Consider the following 16,227-nt stretch of genomic DNA (forward strand, 5'->3'; position numbering starts at 1 on the left):
TCACTCGGCCGGGCTCAGGTCCCGGGAGAAGAGGCCGAGCAAGGAGGGGCCGGCGGCCCCTCGACGGGGACGCCGCTGGGAGCTGCCGGAACGGGCCCCGGGCTCTGCCGCCGCCCTGGCGCTGGCTCAGAGGCGCCCGCTCCGTGCGATCCTGCTCAGGAAACACTCTCTCATCCTGGGCTGTTCTCGCCGGGGGGCTGGGGACTTCGAGGCGGCCCAGACAGGAGTTGATTCTGAGCAAAACAAGTCATTTGGGGCTTGAGGTGGGCACGAGCCACGCGGGACTTGGAGGCCAGATGCGTTTCTTTTGTGCGGCCGAGGTTCTCGAAGTCGGTGTGTCAACGGGGAAGGAGGGATAGGCGCGGCGAGGCCCCGGGGGGGGGGGGGCGGGGGAGGGGGCGGGGAGGCGGCGGGAAGGTGGCTGCAGAGGGGGAGGGCACCGGCTCGGGAGGGCGGGCGGCTCGGGGCTGGATTCCGCCCGCGCTCCCTCGCTCTCTGGCTCCCTCCCTCCCCAGCCCCCTCCCACCCAGGCCCACCCCACCCACCACCCCTGGCGCAGGGACTGCTGGAACCTGGCGGTGCGCGCTGTCGCTTTAAGACAGCCTCTGCCGGCGCGGTCCGGAGCCTTAGAAACCGGCCCCGGATCGGGAGCCGGAGCCGGGGCCGGGCGGGCGGCAGAGGCCCGAGCGGCGGGAGCGCAGCGCGGAGCGCGAAGCCGGGCATCCGGTCGCGAGAAACCGCTGCCGCTGCCGCCCGCCTGGCCCCGCAGCCCCGGGCGGTCCATGGGGCAGGCGCGGCGTCGTTGCGGGCGCGGGCAGCCCTGGGGGGCAGCCGCTTAGGCGCTGTACTCTTGTCCCCGCAGGTCGCAGCCAGGGCGGCCGGGCGCGCCCAGCCCCGGCCCCTGGAGCGCCCGCCGCGGTCCCCGCCTCCATGGACGCCTTCAAGGGGGGCATGAGCCTGGAGCGGCTACCGGAGGGACTCCGGCCGCCGCCGCCGCCGCACGACATGGGGCCTGCCTTCCACCTGGCCCGCGCTGCCGACCCCCGCGAGCCGCTCGAGAACTCCGCCAGCGAGTCGTCCGACACGGAGCTGCCAGGTAAGCGCGGCTCCCCGCGAGGCGCGCACCGAGCCGAGCCGGGCGCACGGAGCGGGGAGCAGAGCCTGGAGCCCGCGCCGCGTAGTCGGGCTCCCTCTACACCCAGGAGCGTCAGGACCTTTTCTTTTCTCGTTCTCGGACTGAGGGTGAACGCGGAAATTTACACGCTTTATAAAACGAAATTCAGAGCTTTACTTCCACCCGGTCCCCACGCGCCAAGAGACCGGCAGATGCACAAACCTACAACGGGAGGGGCGGACTGACAGCCCCTCTTGTTCAGAAGCAAAGAGAACAGGAAAATAAAATTCGGTTTGCGCAACTGGGTGCCCAGGGGCCGCTCAGACCGCAGGAGAGGAGTAGATCGAGAAAGGAATGGGGCGGCGGATGAGAGAAAGTGCCCAGAGAGACAGAGATGGGGGCACACACCCGGACAGGCAGTGGGCGACAGATTGAGAGGGAGAAATCGAAGAGAAGGGGTGGCGGGAAAAGTCAGAAAACAAACTGGGGGGGGGGGGGACAACCGCAAGTAAAAAGAAGGCAGAGGACAGCGAGGGCGAACGGGCCAAGGGGTGCGGCTCGGCTCCGGGCAGGACCCCCTGATTGAGGGAGCCCGGCCCTACGTGCGCCGCGGGGCCCGGGAGCCGCCAGGCCGCCCAGCCAGGGCCCTGACTCGGCTCGGGCACGTCTCCCTCCGCGCTGCCTTTTTGTCCGAGCTCAAGCTTTTTTCCCCAGGCTGGCCGCGAGCTGGGCCGGCGGGGCGGTGCGGGCAGCAGCGCGGCTAATCCTCGGCCCGGCCGAGCCGCCGGGGTCTCGGTTTGGCTCGCGCGCTCGCCGTCCCAACTCGGCGCTGCGGCAGAGCTCCCTGCTCCCCGGGCCGTGGGCGCCTCTGCAGCGTTCATTTCTTAATCCACCGCTGAGTGTTTCTCTATGCGTTTTTAATCTCTATTTGTTTCTGTTTTGCATCCCTAAGTGACTTTTCTCTGAGAGGGTCTGTTTGCTTGGCTAAAAAACCACGCTGAACTGTACTTTTGTTTTCCAAAAGTTTTAAGCGTGGCCTTTGGTTGGTTTTTACTTTTAAAACCCAGAGAAATATGCAGCGGTAGATTGCTTTTTAAAACCGAATCTATGAGGACATATTTAAAAATGTTAACTGTAATTTTCGATATAAAAAGAATTACTACACTAGACATACTTCTCTGGAATTTAAAATCTCTACATGCAACATTATTCTTGGGGAGATTTTTTAAAAGTCAATCCAAAATGGCGCGTTTCTCCGGGATTTTTTTTTTTTTTTTCAAAATCCATTTGCAGCGGGGTTAATTTGATAATTTATCTAATTATAGTGCTGTATTTCCCCGGTACTTAAAAATTATCTCTAGAAAGGGCATTATTAGGCAGGGGTTAAAAAAATCTATCTACAACAGTACATTAAGTTTGTTTTTTTTTAAATCCCAGAGAAATAAATGTGTGTGTGTGCGCCAGGAGTTTATACCCGTACAGCACTGTATTTAGTTAGGGGTGTGTTTGCACGGAGGTTTTTGCCTTCTTAATTCGCATTTGCTCTGTGTTCCTACCTGCCTATTTTTAAGAGTTTGTGAGCCTTTCCATGGTGTTAGGATAGAATTGCGTTTATCTGGGCTTCTCTGTTTTGTTTTTAAATTTTGTCTTTTTGTTTCAGTGTGTCTGTGACTAAATGTGTTTTGCGTAGCTTGAAAGAGTGAGAGGCTAGAGCCCCAGGTCACCTAGACAGAGTCTGTCGGTCTGGGCTGCCGCCTGAGGGATTTTCTGGGCCTCTGGACTTGAGGCTTGGAGCAGAGGCCGAGAACACAGCTGTGTTATGCCTGCCCAGTGTGGCTCCCACACAGCCCTGGGGAGAAGAGAGTCTGGGGGCGGAGGGGGTGCTGCAGGCCACAGCCCCTGCTCCCCCGACCCACTAGCTTCAGGCTGGAAAGATTTGATCCTAGTTCAGAAAAGCAGAGAGACCCCCCCCCAGATTTAGACCCCCCAAAACCCTCAAAATTTCATACATTTGCGGGTGACACAGGCAGCCGGGCTTGAGCCTGAGCCCAGCTGCAAGAGCAGGCTCTGCCCAGCCAGGAACCTAAGCCTGTGCCTCCGGTTCCTGGGCTCTTCGGGGCACCACCGACCAAAGGTGACTACAGACGATCAGGCAGCCAGCAGGCTCTTTCCAGTGGGGACAGTTCTAGGGCCCCTAGCGGGAAGAAGGGCCGCCAGCGCTGATGGCAGGCGCTTCGGTGGAGGCGGGACGGGGTGCAAACGGGCATAAGCCCAAGGTGACTGGGGCCTGTCCTGCCCGATTCAGAGAAGGAGCGCAGCGGCGAAGTCAAGGGGCCGGAGGACAGCAGCGCGGGAGGCGCAGGCTGCGGCGGCGGGGAGGACCCGGCCAAGAAAAAGAAGCAGCGGCGGCAACGCACACACTTCACCAGCCAGCAGTTGCAAGAGCTGGAGGCCACGTTCCAGAGGAACCGCTACCCCGACATGAGCATGCGGGAGGAGATCGCTGTGTGGACCAACCTCACCGAGCCGCGCGTGAGGGTGAGCGCAGCGTGCACGCCGAAGGCGACCCGCGCCCAGGGCTGCTGGCCACCTCCGCCGCAGTCCTCGCGCGCAGACTTTTTCTCTGTCCCGCCACTCAGACCTGCTCCCTCCCTCCGCCATTGAGGATTCCACTTTAGGCCCGGTGTCCCCGGCTACTGCTAAGCCCTTGGGTGGATGGTGCCCCTGGGCTGCTGCCGCCTGGTATCCTACCTGACCCTCGGGCTCTACTGCAGCTTCACCCCAAGATCTGTGGCCCCAGGGGGATTTCCCCTGCACTGCAGGGCCCAGGGCCCACTCAGATGTTACGGCCTTAGACTGCACAGAGGATTCCCGCCTATGGGGACCTCGGAGCTGCTGGCGACTTCCCCCCGAAAACGAAAGGGAAAGGCAGGCCTTGCCTGGCCACCTGGCAGAGGCCTGAAGGGTACCTAGGCTTGGAGGCTCAGAACCTCCTGGGGCAGTGATCCCAACCACAGCCTGCTTCTCCAGAACCTCAGCATAGTCCCCACCTGACTCGTCTCCAGCCGGTCAGCCAGTGAGTAGCTGGACCCTTTCCCTGTTGCCCCTTCCTGTAAGGCTGGGGTCAGGTGAAGGAGGAGCAGCTCTGGTGGAAGAGTGACCCTCAGGCCGAGTCCCTTTGGAGATGTAAGATCTCTGACCCGTGACCAGACTGCACCCTCCCTCTCCTTGCCCTTTGGTTCCCAGTAAAGACAAGAGCATAGAGGTTCTCTTGCCAGAGCAGCAAGAGAATCATTTCTGAGTACGCAAATATTTAATCAGATACTGGGAGGACGTCCCAAGCCAGCCCAAAGTGCTACCTGGCCTGGTGACTCCCTCCTATAACCCAAGCTCTTGCCCCTCCCGTCAGGCTGGCCAGCCCAGTGGGACTCGAGTGAAGACAACACTCAGTAATCCAGAACTCACTAATCCTGCCCAGGTTTATGGTGGTAGGGGTGGTGTGGGGGTGGAATCAGGCAATGTCAGTGCCGGGGATTGGAAAGGGCTGAGATGCGGGGGTCGGCAGCTAGCTCAGGAAAGTCAGCCCAGGGCTGGAGGAGGGCTTCGGAGGAGAGAAGGCATACAGTAGGAGGATAGGAGAGGATGGGCAAGGACCAGGAGTTGGGAAAGAACAGGTTCTTACTAAATTTTGTGGGAGAAAGTGGAGGGGAGATCAGAGAGAAACTAGTAAGAAGTGAAAGGAAATTAAATATTTGCAGAGAAACATATTTGGCATATATTTAGGTGGCAGGAAAAATAAAATATTTAAGGGCAAAAGGATCAAATATTTGAGAAAAATAAAGAATCAACTATTTAAGAGAAACAGTGATGGTCAGATATTTGGGAAGAAAGGGGAAACTAAATATTGGGGGAAGAATCAAAAGGATCAAAAATGAGGGATAACGGAGAAAATGGACTGAGGGAAAAGAAAGCAGTTCAGATAGCGCGGTGGACCAAAAGAAAATAAACATTTGGGGCAGAAATGAGAATATCAAAGATTCCCAGTAAATATGGATACGGACTATTTGAGGAATGAAATAATAGAATAAAGGGAGTCAGAAGATCTATATTTCAGGGAAGAAAAATACCTCTTGTATTGGAGGGAGAAGGAAAAAAATGGAATATTTAGGAGACAGACCGGGACCCCTTTAGGGGAGAAGGCGGGAGATGGACTGGTTGAGAGAGAAAGCAAACGAATATTCGCTAAAACAAAAGAGGATGGACCCCTATTAGGAGAAGACATCAGATTTAACTTGGGGGAGTGGATATAGATCAGAAAAGGGGAACGACGAAATGTTTTCTGGGGACAGGAAAGGAACCATTAAGGAGCGCGGCCCGCAGGGGCGGAAATCACGAAGAAAAGAGACGCTATTCCGAGAGAAGGCAGCGGCGGCGGGCTCCGGGTGGAGTGGGCGGAGGGGGTGGAGGTGGAGGGGCCTTCCCGCCCTCGGCAGCCCTGACCCTTCTCCTGCCCCCCTCCCCCAGGTCTGGTTCAAGAACCGGCGAGCCAAGTGGCGGAAGCGCGAGCGCAACCAGCAGCTGGACCTGTGCAAGGGCGGCTACGTGCCGCAGTTCAGCGGCCTGGTGCAGCCCTACGAGGACGTGTACGCCGCCGGCTACTCCTACAACAACTGGGCCGCCAAGAGCCTGGCGCCAGCGCCGCTCTCCACCAAGAGCTTCACCTTCTTCAACTCCATGAGCCCGCTGTCCTCGCAGTCCATGTTCTCGGCACCCAGCTCCATCTCCTCCATGACCATGCCGTCCAGCATGGGCCCCGGCGCCGTGCCCGGCATGCCCAACTCGGGCCTCAACAACATCAACAACCTCACCGGCTCCTCGCTTAACTCGGCCATGTCACCGGGCGCCTGCCCGTACGGCACGCCCGCCTCGCCCTACAGCGTCTACCGGGACACGTGCAACTCGAGCCTGGCCAGCCTGCGGCTCAAGTCCAAGCAGCACTCGTCGTTCGGCTACGGCGGCCTGCAGGGCCCGGCCTCGGGCCTCAATGCGTGCCAGTACAACAGCTGACCGGCCCGCCAGGCCCCGCGGGCCCGCGGCCGGGGCGGCGCCGGGGCGGGGGCGGCGCGGAGGACCTAGCCACGCCGCGGCCCCTGCGCCCGCGCAGCCCTCTCCTCCCCACCTCCCCACCTCCGGGCTGGTTGTGTGTTTGCTTTTTCTGGACCCCACTCTGCCCTCCCAAACCAGACGAAACAAAACAAAAAGACGTCGGAGAAAAGTGCTGCGAAAAAACGGATGAGTTGCAATTTCCCTCGGGATGGCGCGGGTGGTGTGTGTTCGCTCCCTCGGGCCGGGCGGGCCGTCGCACGGAGGGGGCGCGGCACGGGAGGCCGGCGGGCCGAGGAGGACGCCCTCGTAGCCCGCGTTCCCACCGCGCTGGCCCCGGGAGGAGCGGCCGCGCCTGCGAACTGGACGCGCGGAGCCCGCGCAGGCCGGCCCCGGCCCCATAGGAACCGAGGCTCCCCCTCCAAGCTGGGCCCGGCCGAGCGTACCTTAGCTCGATTCGGATCCGAGTTGGAGCGGGCGCTGGGTCGGGGATGATGGCGCCCAGCCTGGGTTCGGGGACTCGCTGTGGAGCCGCACGCGGCCGCGGCGCGCCCCGAGAACCCTCGGCAGCCCCGAGCACCGGAGTCCTATTTTAAGGCTACGGAGCCCCAGCTGGCGGTGCGGACGTGGCGGGAGAATGGGGTGGGCTCGTCTCCGAGCACCCCGGGCGCCCCTGCCCAAGTTTCGCCACAGGCCCAGACCCTCCTCTACGCTCCCGGGCTAGGAGGTGCCCCCCTTGGCCCGGCGAAGAGCCCCCTCCTCACCGCCCGCCGTGCAAGAGTCGAGCCGGGAGAGCTCGGGGCGCGGCCAGGCCCCCCCCCCTCGCCGCGCCCACTTTGCACACCCGCTCTCCGGCCCGTGCCCCTGTTTACAGCGTCCCTGTGTATGTCGGACTGACTGTATAGAATTATAAATCTGTCTATATCGACTTGTCCATGTACGTCTATTAAAACCATAGTACAAGCGTGCTAACCACTGCCGAGCCGCGACTGCTTCGTTCCACTGAGGAGGGAGGCGGGTAGGAAGGGAACGGCGCCACCGTGGGCCCTGTGGGGTAAGAGAGGAGCTCAGCGGCCGCCTCCTGGTGGAGTGGGAGGTGCCCTCTCTTCCCACCACAATTCCTGACCTGCTCAGCCCCACTCCGTGAGGGCCCCCGTCCGGAGCTCCGAGCCCACCAGGGGCTCACCGGCGGGACAGCTCAGTCTCGGCGCTGTGCTCGGCTCCCTAGCCAGCACCCCCACTTCCGCGGCTGCCCGACTCTGTAGGCTCTTCCCAAGCTGTGTCCGCGGGAACCCCCAAGCCCTCGGGGTGCTGTGTGGCCCTTGTCCACCCGGAGAATTGGGGTGAGGGCCGCCCAGAGCTCCTTCAGTCCTGGGGTTGTCTTTTCTCCTGTGGGCCCAGTACTCCCACCTTGGAGCCCTTCCCTAGTTGTTCCAGGAGGACTGGATGCAGGATCCACCAGTGTCTAGCCAGGGCCTCCCTCAGCTTTTCCCCCTGCGGAAATCCCACTCGGTGTGCTGGAGAAAGTGTCCATGGCACAGAATGAACATCTCACTTCCCTTCCACCCCAAGGTACCGGAAGGAGGCTGAGTGTGCTTCCACTCTCCCCAGGCTTTGGAAATGATGAACAAGACCAGCCTGTAAAGTGCCTGTAATATTCTGCTTCCCTTAAGTCAGTCACTTCCGATGGCAAAACAAGATGTTTGCAGCTGCAGAGGGGTGGGTATTCTGCTTCAGACTCACCTTGTGACTGGGATTGGCACTGCCCTGGAGCCGGACCCCCGGCAAGCCCTAGATGGGAGTGGGGCACAGCCATGGGCTTAATCACCAGCTAATAGCTGGAGAGCCCTGTGCACACATTCTCAAACCAGGTCAACACCGCCTCTGAGGGCAGGAGTGTTGTCCCTGTTGTACAGGTGATGGAACGGAGACTTCGCCATGCTCTGCGACTGGGCCAAGGTCACAGGGGAGTCAACAGTCTTTATGTTCCAAAGCATCTTTCCACCCATCTTCCCACATTTAGATGAGGAGTGAGGAAGGGTCCTTCCTGGAGGATGGCCCAGCCTGATGCTGTAGGACTTACAGTGTGGGGTTCTGAGGACAGGGCCAGATACACAGGCCAGAGGAGGAAGGTGGGGGGAGGGAAGGCTAGGGCAGGGGGCTGGAGCCAGACCACCCCTCCCCCAACGGCTCCAGTCCAGAGCTCTGACCCCTCACTCTCTGCAAACCCCTCACTCTGGAAACATAAACACAATCACATCTGGACTCAAAGTGCCTCCCCCAGCCTCACACATCTGCCAAGGCCAGGGGGCCCTGGTCTCAGTTGAGGGCAGAAGGCAGGAGAGACCTAGGAGATGGGACTGGAGGAAAAAGGGAGGCAGAGAGGCCTCTCCTGAAAGTCAGGCCCGGCCTCAGGTGACATGGCCGACAAGGGGCTCTGGTGGAGACTCAGTGTGGCTTTGGGGCCCCAGACCAAACAGCCGCAGATATAGGTGGCAGGGCAGAAGCAGTCCCAGAACGTCCCCATCACCCATCAAGGACCACGGCCAACAAGGTGTGCGTGAGACCCTACTGTGCGGTCCCCCCAGCTCCTCTGACCCGGCTGTTCTGTGGTGTAGACAGGAGTGGTAGCACCCAGCCCTTCCCAGCTGTACCCGCCACGGGATCATCTCTGAAAGAAGGCTGAGGAATATAGGGGGGCTCTGAAAGTCCAATCCTCTGACAAAAGGCAAAGAGCCCTAGTCCTCCTCTGCCTGAAGACCAGGAAAGGAGTGTCATTCATTCACGCAACATTTGCTGTGCTCCTGTCCTTGGCGCTCGGGATTGAGCGCTGGGAAACGGACGGTCCCTGCTCTCATGGACAAGTAAACAAACATGTGTATAATTACAAACTGGGCTGAGTGCTTTTGAAGAACAAGAACAGGGTGCTGTGAGTCAGAAAAAAATGAGAGGTCTGCCTCGAACAGGGTGCTCAGGCCAGGCTGTTCCGCAGAGGCGGCTCTGTCTTGAACGGTGAGCGCTCTCGTTTCTTCCGCCGGTTCGGGGCCCAGGGCCCAGGGCCCAGGGCTAAGCGTACACTCCTCACGGATCAGCCCCTTTACCTGCACGCCAACCCTAGGAGGAAGAGTTCTCATTATCCCCTTTCCCTGATGAGGTCCCTGAGGCTTAGGGAGGTCAGGTCACTTGGCCAAGGTCCACAGCAGGAAGTGACGGAGTGGATTCCAGCCCAGTCCGGGGCCACTCTACCGTCTGCACCGGGCTGCCCCATGCCAAGCACCACGGGCAACATGGTGGGGAGGGGGAGGAGTCTGGCCTGCAAGAGATCGTGATTTCTACTGGCTACCCGGGACTAACCCCAGGAAAGAGAAAAGCAGATTTGGTCCTTGCTTGGTGCCGAAAGCCCCAAAGGGCTGCTGCAGGCTTAGAGCAGTTATGAATTAGAAACAGGCGGGCCTGAGGCGGGTGCCCAGCACTGCTTTGCAGGCACTACGGGCACCAAAGGAAAACGCACAACCACCAGAGTCCCCGGTCACTGAGAGGAACCGAGTTCCCTCCCCTAGCTTGAGGGCCCCAGCCAGGCTGGGGGCCTCCCCTGGGGCCATGGCATCCCTGAGGACAGCTGCCAGAGTCATCTAGAAGGGGAGGGGAAGTCACAGCTGGAAGATCAGCCTTGGAGGGGGCACTGCCCTGGGAGTCCAGGCCCCGGAGGTGGCTGTGTGCCGTCCTTCAGCGCCGCCTGCCCGAGCCTGCTGCCCTCCGTGACAATGCAGCAGGGCCTCAGTCACGAGACGGGAAGGATGGTTCGTGCCCACCGACCTCCCCATCTCCCGGGCCCGTGACTCCGCTCTGGCATCCAGAGGAAGCTTCGCTGTGGTCTTTGAGAGCAAGGGTTTGAGTTCTGGCTCCACGTCTGAGTTGCCTTGGATAAGACACCATGTCTCTGAGCCTGTTTCCTCTTCCATAAAAGGGAATAACAATCCCTTCGCACAGTTGTTTGAAGGATTAAAGGAGATAACACATCAGACATTAGTTGTGGGGCCGGCAGAGCGTTATTACTGATGGTGGTGGCAGTGTGGTTGTTAGTCTGCCTCTCCCCTTGGGGGCCCTGGTCCCCGCTTTCCACGTTAGTAGGGCTTCTCTGAGTTTCTCAACGGGTCATTTCTGAAAATGTCCTTTGGAGCCCAACTTGGTTTTCCCTCCAGCTTGGCTGGGTGTCGTGGGTGTGAGTCCTGACTGACAGTCCCACCGACTTGCCTTCCCCACTGCATCCCACCCGGGGACCCATCCTGGACTTGGACCCTTGGGAACCCAGCCCGGTGTCCTAGTGCCAGGGCCTGGGAGGCCCTGAGGAACTGCTGTCCACTGGGCCTGGGGAGAGGCACATGGGCAGGCAGTACTCTGAGAGATGAGCCGGGGGAGCAGAGGGAGCAATCACCCCAGAATTCTCCTCTAAGGACTCCCTGCAACATGGGATAAAGAGGCCTGGACACTTCTGCGTTCTCTCATCTTACTGATAGCTAACATCAGCCCCTTACCGAGTGGCAGGCCCCGAGAAGCACTTGAAAACAATTACAGTGCTCACTCCTCAGGGGAGAGAGGGGCCTCTTATCCTTATGCCGGAAGACACCGAGGCTCAGAGAGAATCAACAGCTCACCCGTGATGCCACAGGGAATGAGGGACAGAGCTGGGACCCAGGTCCATGGTCCCCTCCACTGCACTGTACACTCTCTTGACATTTGTATTGGGCGGCAGGGGGTTGGGGGGAAGGATAAACAATTATAATTCATGTCGATTCCTGTCAAGAAGCTGGACTCAGGTGTGCTCTGGGAGAGAAAAAGAAAAGGCCCCAGGCCCCAGGATTGGCCCCCACTGAGCTCACTTGGCTACTAGGGGTAGCCAGCAAGGCCTGGCTCCTTGCCCCTCTCACCACCCCACTCTTCACACTCCTGTGTTGCCTTTGCAGGACCCTGGACCTGGCCTCCCAGTAGTCTGGTGCTGCCCAGAGCAGGTGCCCATCTACTGAGTGGCTATAGGAACTTCAGGACACTCAGCCACCAGAGCCCAGCCAGGCTTGGGGTGGGGGGGGGGGGGGGGGCTGTGACCCAGGGCAGAGAGACACTGCAGAGGAGCAGGTCAGGGTGCAGGAAGCTGCATCGGGAAGGGGGTGGAGGAAAGCTTGCTCTGGCTCTCTCCATCCCGTGGCCACATCTCACCCTGAACTATCCCCTGCTGTGCACCAGACATATTTTATTTCTCTTCTTCGTCTCATTTTATAGATGAGGAAGCTGAGGCTCAAGCACGTCACATAACCTGTCCAAGGGCACACAGCTTTTAGGGACTCAGGTCCCCCCCAGACCACAGAGCCCACAGCCCTCACTAGTGTGGACACAGCCTCCTGGGGGCAGGGCACTGGCAGCTGGGCAGGGGGCTGACATCACAGAGTCAGCATGCCCAGGCAAACAGGTGTGGACCGCAGCGCCTGGGGAAGCGTCCGCGCACAGTCACGCTCAGAGAAACACTTGTTGAATAAAAGAACTGAGGGGCTGCCTTCCCTTACCCCTCCCTCCACGAAACAGGTCTTGGCCCTTTCTCCCTCGCCCTGCTCCTTTCTCTCCTCTCTCTTGTTTCTTTCCTTCCTCCACACACACTTATTCCTTGTTCTCAGCACAGGCAGCTCTGGGCACTGCTTTTAAAGGTGACTCAACGGGGCGCCTGGGTGGCTCAGTCGTTAAGCGTCTGCCTTCGGCTCAGGCCATGATCCCAGGGTCCTGGGATCGAGCCCCACATCGAGCCCCACATTGGGCTTCCTGCTTGGCGGGAAGCCTGCTTCTCTCTCCCCCACTCCCCCTGCTGTGTTCCCTCTCTCGCTGTGTCTCTCTCTGTCAAATAAATAAAATCTTTAAAAAAATAAAATAAAATAAATAAAGGTGAATCAACAGGGGCACCTGGGTGGCGCGGTCAGTTAAGCGTCCGACTTTTGGTTTTGGCTCAGGTCGTGATCTTGGCGCCCTGAGATGGAGCCCCACATTGAGCCCTGCAACGGGCTCCTCGCTCAGCTGGGTGTCCGCTTGGGATTCTCTCTCTCCCTTTCCCTCTGTCCCTCACCCCCACTCTCTCTCAAATAAATACATAAATAAATCTTTTTTTTAAAAGTGAATCAACAAAAAAACAAACCATCCAATTCAAAAATGGGCCAAAGATTTGAATGGACATCTCCCCAAAGGAGATAGATGCATGGCCAATAAACACATGAAAAGATGCTCAGCATCACTACTCATTAGGTAAACGCAAATCAAAACCACAGTGCGATACTGCTACACATCCATTAGGAATAAAACCAGATATCAAGTGTTGGTAAGGACGTAGAGAAATTGGAGCCCTTGTGCATTGGTGGTAGGAACGTAAATGGTACAGCTGCTCTGGAAAACAGTATGGCGGTTCCTCAAAAAATTAGACATAGAATTACCATATGATCTAGCGATTCCCACTTCTGGGTATTTACCCAAAAGAAACAAAAGCAGGGACTCAAAAAGAAACATGTACACTCATGCTCATAGCAGCATTATTCACAATCCCAAAATGTGGGAGCCACCTAACTGTCCATCAACAGATGAATGAACAAAATGGGGTCCAGGGATACAATGGAATACTATTCAGCCTTAAAACAAAAGGATATTCTGACACCTGCTATGACATGGACGAACCCTGAAGACATTATACTAAAGTGAAATAAGCCAGACAACTACTGGAATTCCACTCATCTGAGGTACCTAGAGTAGGCAAATTTATGCAGACAGGAAATAGGACGGTGGTTGCCAGAGACAGGGGGAGAGGGGAGAGTCATTGTTGAATGGGTATGGGGCTTCATTTTGGGATGATGAAATGTTCTGAAGATGGACAGTGGTGATGGTTGCACAACAATGTGAATATAGTAAATGCCACTGAACGATCTACTTTTAAAAGGTTAACATGGTAAATTTCACGTATTTGACCAGAACCTTTTTATAAAAAGGTGTATCTGTGTTTATGCCCCGACCTTCTCCAGAGAGGCGTGCAGGGGCTGGTGCCCAGGACGCTCAGGGGCCAAGCCCACAGCCACAGCTGGTCTGCTGTCGATCGGAAAACAATTCCCTGCAGCCCTCTTTAACTAGCAGCCCCATGCAAGCCCCCAGGACAGCTGACCCACCCCCCGTGGCCCTCACCCCATTCTCCATCCCTTCGGGCACTGCAGCAGTGGGACCCCATGAGGACACTTCCCCTACCGAGTGTCTATTTTGCAACCAAGAGAGAACTGGTGTGGATGGTTATTCTCGATCAGTTTAGCCGAATGTTAAATAACAGGTCTGCCGCTGCCTCTTTTTTTTTTTAACTGAGCTTCTCTGTAAGAAAACTAAACAAGACAGGCTATAAAACAGTATTTAAGCACTGTACCATTTTTGCTCTTATATATGCACAGGGAAGTTTCTGGATGTGCACAAAGTGTTAACACCAGCTACCTCGGGGTGGTGGGAAATGAGGGACTTTTTTTTCATTTGTCCTTTCCAAGCTTTTTGCACTGAGCATATATTTCTTTTGTAAAGGTGACATGAAACAACAAATATTGCTTTAAATATACCAAGACCTGTGATCCACAGGATGGGGAGGGGCGTGCCTGCGGGACCCTTCCCTCACCCCGAAGGTGTCAGTCATCACCTGCCTGCAATGACGTGTCAACCCTCAGAATTCAGCCTCATTTAGGGGCAAGCCCGTGTGACAAGTGTCAAGTAAACCTTTACTGTCAGATTTCTACCCAAGTGAAATTTTTGTTTTGAAATACATTCTTCTTTAAATGGATGTCAAATTAATAGGTGCCAAGAGGAACGTTCAGAGAGAAGAATCATTTGTGATGCTCCTTTTTTTTTTTGCTAAGCAAAGAGGGCTCAGAGTTTAAAAAATGGCTGTCATAGTTGGGGAATCTATCCCTCTCCTCTGTGTCCCCTGGCTGCACCCCCTGCCCCCTCCCAGTCCTCCAACTCAGCAACCTCTTTGCACTCCTACCTTGCCTACACACACACACACACACACACACACACACACACACACGTAGGGTGTGCCTGCCAGCCAGCGTGATCATGGAATCTTTATTAAAGAGGTCCAAATTACCAAGGTTTTACTACACTACTAAAAATAGTCATGCTTACTTAGCCTGCTTAATAAGCATACCATTTCTAATTTTTCTGCCTGAGTAAACTGAAACATCATTCCAGAAATACATTTTTACTGAAACAAGAAGGCTTATTTTTTCTCCTTCGTTCATACATTTTTTTCCCTCCTTCCCCTGCTCCCCCCTCTCCACCTCTCTCCATCCCCCCTGCGCCCCCCCTCAGCTCCCCACCCCTACTCATTTTTAAATTTGAAAACATAAAGGGGAAAGTAACAGTAATTTGGACTTGGCTTTCACACAAAATGGACCAATTTTTTTTAAGTGTTCGTAATTTGTTCTGAAAATGGATATGGGGAGTTGGGCTGGGGAGGCTTTGAAGAATGGGGTTTTATGAGAGGAAAATGAGGCCTGAGTGTGCGGGAACGCATGCCGCACTTTCCCCTCTGTGCCTGGGACAGTGCAGGCACGTGTAATAACCACAGCTAACAGCACCGTTATTGCTATTATCACATTATATTATTATTATTCCTCAGAATCAGACAAAGCATATTAACCCATTTAATTGGACCAAGGGCTTAACGTCCCCGTGACTTCACGGAAAGTGCTTGGCAAACCCCCGAAGACACTGCAGCCACAAAGCAGCCGGCCACTTTGCCGCTCGCCAGGCTGTGGCAGGGCCTGACAAGGGTTTCCCCAAACTGTTGCCTCCTGTGGCCTATCTGGGAACTTTCCAGGACACACTGGGATGGACGCTTATCCTCACCCTTACTCCAGTCTTTCCATGCACATACCTCTCTGTCCCTGTGGATAAACCCAATCTAATAAAGGACAGATTTACATGAAACACCACCCCCAACACACACACACACACACACACACACACAGGGTGTGGCCAAGGACCCCTCCTCTCTCCCCCAAGCTCGCGCTTCTTCTGAGTCGCCCAGGCTGGTACTGAGTACAGGCACACACTATTCATGGTGAACGCCTGGCCTCTCCCGAGCTTGGTGCCCACCCTTCCAAAGCTCCTTGACTCTCCCCACAATCCAGAGCCCAGGGTGGGGCCGCTGAGGCCGCCCCCGGCAGCCCCCAGGGTCATAGTGACTCGCCCAGCCCAACAAGGGAAGGATACCAGCAGAGCTGTGGCTAGTCAAGGTGCCTGGGGGAGGCCAGGGCCCTCCTGGCTTCTAGTCCCTGGCCTGGGCTCGTCCCTGGGGCCTGGCCTTCCCTTCGTGGAGCCTGAGTATCCCACTCTGTCAAATGGGCACTGGGCACATGGGCACTGCTTGCCTCATGAGGTTCAGTGTCAGGGTTTGCAGAGACCCTGGATGTGACCAGTATGTAAGGCTTTCAGGTAGGCTGTCTCATCTCACTGACCACCTATGCTTGGAGAATCTCACAGGCTCAGCCTCCCTCCCCTTCACACTCCCCCCACAGCACCCCTTCCAGCCGGCCCTACAGGGAAGCATCTTGCTTTATTTCATGGGGGATGATGACCCCCCCCCCAAGCCTCAGCAGGGCTGCTGCGATGCCCCCAGGTCCTCCACTGGGTCAGGAGCTACCACCTGAGTGACCTGGCATCTCCTTTCCACCCTGAAGTCCGTGTCCCCTGGGCCCGGGGCAGCAAGGCGCAGGAAGGCCCCATATGTAAATGCACATGTATGCAGGCCGAGGGATGTCTGGGAAGATATCGTCAATGGTGGTTCAGTGGTCTTGACTTCGGTCCTCACACTTTTCTGAACTTCAAAAATGTTAAGAATGAATACGTACGCTCTAATCAGGGAAAATCACACAATATTCACCTGGAACGTAATGCTAAGCGCGGGGTGGGTGGGTGTGTGCGTGCAACCACACCTGTGGCGTGTGGAA

General features: G+C 56.9%; 1 protein-coding gene across 1 annotated transcript; it reads left to right on the plus strand.

Annotated features, from left to right (window-relative positions):
• The first annotated feature begins 583 nt into the window (after positions 1-583).
• PITX1 (paired like homeodomain 1) lies at positions 584-7,189 on the plus strand. Its single transcript, XM_006750574.2, has 3 exons — positions 584-1,096; positions 3,420-3,652; positions 5,639-7,189. Exons 1-3 carry the CDS (start codon positions 931-933, stop codon positions 6,179-6,181), a joined length of 942 nt encoding a protein of 313 aa, XP_006750637.2. The 5' UTR covers positions 584-930; the 3' UTR covers positions 6,182-7,189.
• The last annotated feature ends 9,038 nt before the right edge of the window (positions 7,190-16,227 follow it).

Source organism: Leptonychotes weddellii, chromosome 7 (genome assembly GCF_054177405.1).
Source record: "Leptonychotes weddellii isolate Sample4059 chromosome 7, ASM5417740v2, whole genome shotgun sequence".
Classification (NCBI taxonomy): Eukaryota; Metazoa; Chordata; class Mammalia; order Carnivora; family Phocidae; genus Leptonychotes; species Leptonychotes weddellii.